Source organism: Hippopotamus amphibius, chromosome 17 (assembly GCF_030028045.1).
Source record: "Hippopotamus amphibius kiboko isolate mHipAmp2 chromosome 17, mHipAmp2.hap2, whole genome shotgun sequence".
Lineage (NCBI taxonomy): Eukaryota > Metazoa > Chordata > Mammalia > Artiodactyla > Hippopotamidae > Hippopotamus > Hippopotamus amphibius.
This window is the reverse complement of record NC_080202.1, coordinates 39,338,254-39,345,372: the sequence shown is the minus strand read 5'-3', so window position 1 is coordinate 39,345,372 and position 7,119 is coordinate 39,338,254. Positions and strand designations below refer to the sequence as shown.

Here is a 7,119-nt window from a genome sequence, read left to right as displayed (position 1 = left end):
TGGGTGCAGAGGAATGACCGCACCTCCTCTTCCCCTCCTTTGGGCCTCGCCCGCCATTCAACTCCCCTCCCACAACCCCTGGCCAGGCACCAGCTGGACTCAAGAAGGAGGAAGGACATTTACTGGAGACAAACACTTTATTGTCATGAAGTTTGGCTACAATGAGAAAGTGGGGGCCAAGGTGGAAGGTGCACAGTCACATAAGCCCCCTCATCTTTTTCCCTCCCACATTCCCAGTCCCACCCACCCAGGCCGAGACAGGACCGTCTGCCCAGCCTGAAAGGGAGTCAGAATCCCGACCCCAAGCCCGGTGGGGTGGCGCAGGCGCCACAAGCCTGATGGTGTCTACAGTGCATCCGCACAACAAGAGGGGTCGCTGGTGCCTGGGCTCCCCACATGAGGAGTCAAAACATGCCCGAGAAAAGAAATCCTAAAAAGAGAAAGATTCCCCAGCAAATTCGCGGGACCCCAGGGTCAAACACCCCGGCTCCAGCTGCCTCTGCTGGGCTTCGTGCCCGAGGTGAAGGGGACTTGAGGGAAGCAGCATGTCAGGCCAGAGCTGGGGGTGCAAGGACCCGGTTGGGGAACACTGCTGTTTAAATATTAAACAGGGCTGGCTCGTCTCCCACGTGGGAGACTTCCCGATGCTTCCAAGGGCCCCGAGGTGGGACCCTCAGGGTAGGGGTTCGTTGCGGCTCTCCCCAGAGCCCACCGCAGAGCCAGGCAGGGAGCAGTCACAGGAAGTAATACTTGGTATTTACCAACTCCCTCCCAGTCCAGGGGACGGGAAGACAGGAGTTTATCTCCCTGCTACAGGGGGGAGAATGAAACTTGGAGGTGGAGGGAAGGACCCAGGAGTCTGGGGCTCCTTTCTGTTCTTCCCTGTCTTTAAATAGTAGGTTTAAATAGGCATAAATATTAAATAGAGATAAATACACTGGAGGGGGAGGGCTTTGCTCAGGGCTCGGCAAGGTAGCGCAGGACACGGTAAGCCAGCTCCAGGAAGCTCTGCAGCTTGGAGGCAACCAGGACCCCTCCTGCCCGGCGCTGGAAGGCCGAGGTGAAGGTCGGCATGGTGCCCTGGGTGGGCTGCACGGCAGGGGCCATCCCCAGGTCTTCCATCTGTGGGGGAAGATGAGGTCAGCAATTAGGCCCTGCTGAGTGGGTGTCGGCACAGGGAGGAAAGGCAAAAGGCTGATGGGCTGCAGATGATCCAGTGTTCATGGTGGAGCCAGGGACCAGAACCCAGATCTGCTTAAGGTCCAGTGACCCAGCTCATGCCCTCAGCTGGGGGGACGGGGAAGCGTTCTGGGATGGGGTGGTCGCTCCCTCCATCCAGCCGTCTGAGGATGCTCCTGCCCCAACCCTAGAGAACTCCAGGGTCCCCAGGCTTGCAGCACCACTTTCGGGGACCAGCTCGGTCCAGGCCCCCTATCGCTTGCTGCTCCCAAAGAGACTCACCTGCAGCCAGATGTTGGTGGCAAAGTCGGTGACGTCCAGCTGCAGTATGTCCAAGGTGGGGGCCAACTCTGGGGAGACCCCCGCCAGGGCCTGCAGGAGGCCCTGGTAGAGGAAGAGGCCGCTGTGCAGTTGACTCAGGCAGCCTGTCTGGGGGATGGGGTAGGAGAGTCAGGGGACACTGCCCGGGGCGCTCCCCTCAGGGCCTCAGCGTGGAGCCTGGAGACCTGGGGTGCCTTCCAGATCATCCTTCGCACCCGTCCCCTCCTCTCCCTGCTCCCCCTCCGGACACTCACCAGATGCAGGGCCTGGCTGGAGCAGCTGCTCAGGGAAGCCTGGGGGATGCCCAGAGTGTGCCCGAGCAGCACCAGCTCCTCGGGGTGGCACAGCTTGTGGGTGGTGCACTGGGGATGGGAAGGATGCTGAGTGAGAAGGACCCGCAGGGCCTGGCGGCCCCTCCTTCCCGAGTGCCCCCACCTCTCCGCATCCACACCTTCTCCTCCCTCTATGGCCTGCCAGGTTTCTCAGCCCCCTTCCTCCATCCAAGCCCCCAGCCAGCCCATCGCAGCACTGTCCCCTAGAGGTTCTTTGCCCAGTTCCTCGCCAGCCGCCCAGGGCTCTGCCTCTCCTAATTTTCTCCCATTTCCCGAGTCTCTCCTCTCCCATCCCGTGTCCCTTCCTGATGCTGTCTTTCCCACAGTTCCCTTCACCTCCCTCTCTCCTCTCAGCTCTCCCCTGGCACCTTCTCTCTTCCCTGCCTCGCTGCAGCATCTCTGTCCCCTCCCTGTCCCTCCGTAGGCCTCCTTCACTCACCAGCCTCTCCTGCAGCTCGGCGCCATCAGCCTGGATTTTCCTCACTTGCTCTAAGCACTTGAGCAGGAAGCTCTGGGGCAGGGAGCTGGCAGGGCTGACCGGGGTGGCTTCTTGCACTGTCCAGAGCGCACTGTGCCAGAGCAGCAGCTGCAGGGCTGGGAGCAGACGGCGGTGGGTCAAGGGGCGTGCAGACCTTTCTGGGAGCCCGGGGACGCCCGCCCTCTGCCACGCTTGCCTGCAGCTCTCCCCTCCCGGGGCCCGGACACTCACCCGTCAGCTTCATGGGGCTCAGGGCAGCAGGCTCAGCCAAGGGTCCGGTCGGTCTGTAGATTCTGGGTTCTGTCAGGCACCAGCTTCAGGGGCCTTTATACACAAACCCATGGAGGCCTGGGAGGAAATTACCTGGTGCTGAGACTAAGGCTTAGTAATAACTTCCCAAGATTTATGCAAATTTGGTGTCCAGGACAATGCAGGGGGGTTGGGACAAAAAAAAAGTGTTTGCGAAAGTTTTATGAAATTGTGGAATCTCTGATTCTTCTTTGACGTCTTGTCCCCCTCAAACTCCCTTCCTCCCCTCAGCCCCACCCAGGTCTGAATTGCCCCAGGGTGTTTGAACTGAACCGCTGAACAATAGCTGAGCCAGTGATAAAAGCCGAGGAGGGAGGCTGGAGTCTGGTCCGACCTCAGGGAAGACGCAGGCCTGGAGCCCTTCCCCCCTCCCTCCCCTGGCACATCTCCTGGGTCAGCCCCATGTGCCACTCTCCCTTGGGATCCTCAAACCACCTGCTCCCTAGGCCCCCGATTCTGAGAAGGAAGAAGAGCTAGTTGCCCCCTTTCAATCCCCCCGATTTCTGGAGACTTGCTTCCCTGCGCGCTCTCTTGAGGGGCCAGGGGCCTGAGATAGGGACGCTGGGGTCTCGCCTCCTGTCCCCACCCCACGCGCTGATAGGCATCATCCCAGTTCCTGTCCCGAACTGATTATCTGGGAACTCCCCAATCCCCCCCATGACTCATTCCTTTAAGCCCCCGGAATCCTGGCAGAGACCAGAGGAAACCGGATGTCTGTCCCGAATGAAGCAAGACCCTTCGAGGCTCTTGGTTCACCTGACCTTGCCCTTCCTCCGTCTCCCGCACTACCCCTCCCCCCCCCCCCCCACCCCGAGTGCCCAGTGCTTTGGAGTTGAGGGTCTGGGACAGGTGGCTTCCCTGGCCAGGTTCACTGCCAGAGGGCGTGTGTGTGCTTCCCTGAGTGGAGAAGGGCTGGGGTGAGAAAGAAGAAACCACCCGTCTTCAAACCCGAGAACCACGCACGGTTAGCGCTGGAAGGGACTTTGGAGTCTGTTCCAACCCTGTGACCTGGGCCAGTGAGGGAAGAGGCTTGCCCAAGGTCATAGGTAGCAGGGTCAGAGCTATAACCCAGACCTCCGCCTCTGGCCTGAGAGTTTTCTCCAGGCCATTGGGCCTGCCTGGGGAAGTCTGACCAACCGCACCCAAGACTGTCACTTTCTGTCCCAATTTACCCCACTATGCGCCAGAACAGTCTTCGGATGAAGAGCGGATGTGTCTGACTGGGCCAGGCCATCTCTGGGGCCGGGGTGCCCTCTGGTGGCCACAGCTGGCAGGGCCTTCACCCACGAATCAATTCACATCCTGCCTCTGGCCCCCAGCCCTTGCCCCCGCTCTACCTTAGGCCAGGCAACTGGCCACCATGCCCCAGTTAAGCCCAGTTCTGTGCCCACCTCCACGGGAAGAGAGGGGTGGGTTTAACAGAACTGTTGGGGGGCAGAGGGTCTCACAAACATGCCTCGTCTCCCTAAGAACCTCCAGAGGGCTCAGCCCACTCCAGATATTGCACAGTGCATTTCCTGTACATTGGGAAGTACACTCCTTTCCATAAGCCTATGAGGAAGGTACCAGAACCATTTCCCTTTTTTCAGAAGACGAATGTGGCCTGGGAGAGGTTAAGTGATTTGCCCCAAAAGAGGAGAGCCACGGTCCGCCCTGTGCCAGCATCTAAAGCTCTTAACCACTGAATCTCTTAACCAATGTTCGGCCTTCCTTGCCCATAACCAGGCCAGCTCTAGACCCAAGCTTTTTCACCTACAGTCCAAGTGTGTCAGATATTTGGCTCAGAAAATGCTGATTCTAACAAGGGTGGCCAGAATGGTGAAAGGACTTGAGATCATGCTTTGAAGAAAACAGGCTGTTTTATCTGGCCCATGGTCTCAAGGGCCAGAAGTGGGACAGGGAGTGGAAGCCAAGGCCAGCCAGCTTTCAGCTCAAGGAAAGCGCTTTCTAACCGCCAGAGGTGTTGGAGGATGGGGTGGGCTGCTTCCAGGGGAAGAGAACTGCCCAACCAGGGAGGTGTTCTGGCCTCCATCCCATAGGGAGAAAGTCTGAATGCTGGCTGGCAATCACAGGGCACCTCTTCTATGCCAGGCACATTCCATTACACTTTTATCTTTCATCCTATCAACCAAGCGTGGGTTGTTCCCGTTATAGACAAGGGATGGCCTCAGAGAAGCGAAAGGCCCAAGATCACAGAACAAGTCGGGGGCAGAGCAAGACAGGATTTGTGATCGGCCTTCCCAAACCCCCGTCCTTCCTATTACACTATCTCCCTGTGCAGAGAGCTGTACGTACTTCTTGGATGATGGTTCAACCCAGACTTCTGCCCCACCCTTGGGAGAATAAAGACCAGGCAGAGAGAAAGCCCGGGTTACCGGTCCTGACGCATGCGGGCTGACCTGACACAAGATATGACCTGGCAAAGGGCGTGGCTCCGGAGACCCCTAGCTGTTATTCCTCCTTCCAGCTTCCTGAAGGCTTTTCCAGGTATTTCTCAATGGCCTGAGTGAGTGGGCAGCTTCCACTCACACTTCCTGTTTTCATCTGGAACTGGGCTTGGAGCATCTTTACAAAGGCTCTGGAGTAATGTCTTTGCAGCAGACTTGGCCTGTGGGCCAAGATATGTACACCTTGAGTTAAGAATGGGTTTTACGTGTTTTAAATGGTTGGGGAAAAATTAAAAAAAAAAATTTTTTTTGGTGGCGCCCCACAGCATGTGGGATCTTAGTTCCCTGACCAGAGATCGAACCAGTGCCCCCTGCAGTGGACGTGTGGAGTCTTAACCACTGGACCACCAGGGAAGTCCCAAAAAGAATATTTTATCACACATAAAAATCATGAAAAACCAGTGTTCATAAATGATTTGTTTACACATTGTTTAGGTAAGGCCCCTTTCAAGAAGGGTGGAAGTGAGTAGTTGTGACAGAGCACATGGCTCACAAGTCTAAAAAAAGGTACTATCTGGCTCTATAAGAAAAGTTTGCGAATTATGTACACAGGACATAGGACAAGGGAACACATAGACATGTCCCCTGCAATGTTGTTTGTAATAGGAAACAAATGGCCACGAATAAATTAATAAACAGTCACCCATTCATACCATGTGTGCCTCCCCACCCTTCCACAATAAAAAATCCACAAGGAAAGGAATTTGTTTCATTTAGTTGTATTCTTAGTCCCTAGAGCAGTGCTGGGCACTGGTTTAAACATGATTAGATCTCAAAACCCATACTGAGAGAAAGGAACTTACTTTCATGTGATACATCGTTTACAAAGATTTAAAAACTCAAGACAATACTATATTTTGTAGTAAAAGTATAAAAACATAAACTGGAAGACTACCCACTGAATTCATCAGAGTGGCTGACTTTAGGGAAGGAGGGAGAGGGCCTGGGAAAGGAAGATGGGCTTTTAACTTATCTGTCATGTTTTTTCTTGGATGAAAAAACTTGACATGATAACGAAAGGTTGATGTTTACTAAACCTAGGTGGAAAGTACATGGGTATTTGTTATGTTATTCTTTGTACTTCTCTGTAGTTTTCTAATTAAACAACAAAACTGGAAGGTAGAGAACACAGTGAACTCTCCAAGCACAAAAATAACACTGAGCTTCTCCAGGGAAAGAAAGCCAAGCCAGTGGGGATGAATTACAAGAAACTTCCAGACAGTGAGCAGACAGAAAAATGGTCCATAGACTTAAGGTGGGTGAGAAACAGGAAATCCTGACAAATGACCCCAACGCTGTGTAACAGGATGATAATACTCTCTCCAGTCCATTACCAGCAAGGAAAGGGTCTGTGGCACTTTGGGCTGGGTGCTGACTTCAAGATTTGTCATTGGGAATAATATTAATTACAACTAATTACCACACACTCAAAAAGAAAGTCACTTTAGAGGTCAGGTAAAGTGGTCAAGGGCCAGAAAGACCAAGTGACCGGCAAACCGACCAGAAAACAGAGCCACAGACTGAGGCGGGGAGAAGGCCGCACAGTCTACAGAATGTGACCTGAGCTTGGTATCACATAGGCCAGGGTTCACGTCCCCACTTAAGCCTGTCCTCACACCCTGGAAGGGCACGGAGAGGGTGCTCTCCATTTGTCCCCATCCTTCCTGGAAGGGAATTAAAGATCTCCTATTTGATTTTTGAATTGACCTGTGAAATGGGGAAAAGATTGAATCCTTGAAAAAAAAAAAAAAAAAAGGCAAGTTTGGATGCTGGAATAATAACATTGTCCACAAAGATCAAAAGGGGAGTTTGGGGGAAAACGTGCCATTTCACAAAGCAAACTTAAAAGAGTTGCATTACCTGGGGAGATGACAGAAGCTTAAAGGAAGTGGGCAATACCAAATCACCGTGATGGAGGCCGGGGTGGGGTCAGAAACCAAAGCAAGGCCAGTCTAAAACATGCCTTTGGGAACTTCCCTGGTGGCGCAGTGGTTAGGAATCTGCCTGCCAATGCAGAGGACATGTGTTCGATCCCTGATCCGGGAAGATCCCA

The 7,119-nt window shown here is 54.2% G+C and overlaps 1 protein-coding gene across 1 annotated transcript; it reads right to left on the bottom strand.

Annotated features, from left to right (window-relative positions):
• Window positions 1–196: 196 nt before the first annotated feature.
• On the bottom strand, window positions 197–6,365 carry CSF3 (colony stimulating factor 3). The gene is made up of 6 exons (XM_057715723.1): window positions 5,019–6,365; window positions 2,542–2,658; window positions 2,272–2,426; window positions 1,755–1,862; window positions 1,462–1,608; window positions 197–1,122 (listed from the first exon to the last, which is right to left on the bottom strand). Exons 2-6 carry the CDS (start codon window positions 2,552–2,554, stop codon window positions 958–960), a joined length of 588 nt encoding a protein of 195 aa, XP_057571706.1. The 5' UTR covers window positions 2,555–2,658; window positions 5,019–6,365; the 3' UTR covers window positions 197–957.
• Window positions 6,366–7,119: the final 754 nt, after the last annotated feature.

Excerpts from the sequence above, each read along its gene's own strand:
- CSF3 (XM_057715723.1), bottom strand. Across the intron at positions 1,863-2,271 it reads CCGAGCTGCAGGAGAGGCTG|TGCACCACCCACAAGCTGTG; the intron begins GTGAGTGAAGGA and ends TCCCATCCCCAG. Across the intron at positions 1,609-1,754 it reads CCAGCCAGGCCCTGCATCTG|ACAGGCTGCCTGAGTCAACT; the intron begins GTGAGTGTCCGG and ends CCCATCCCCCAG.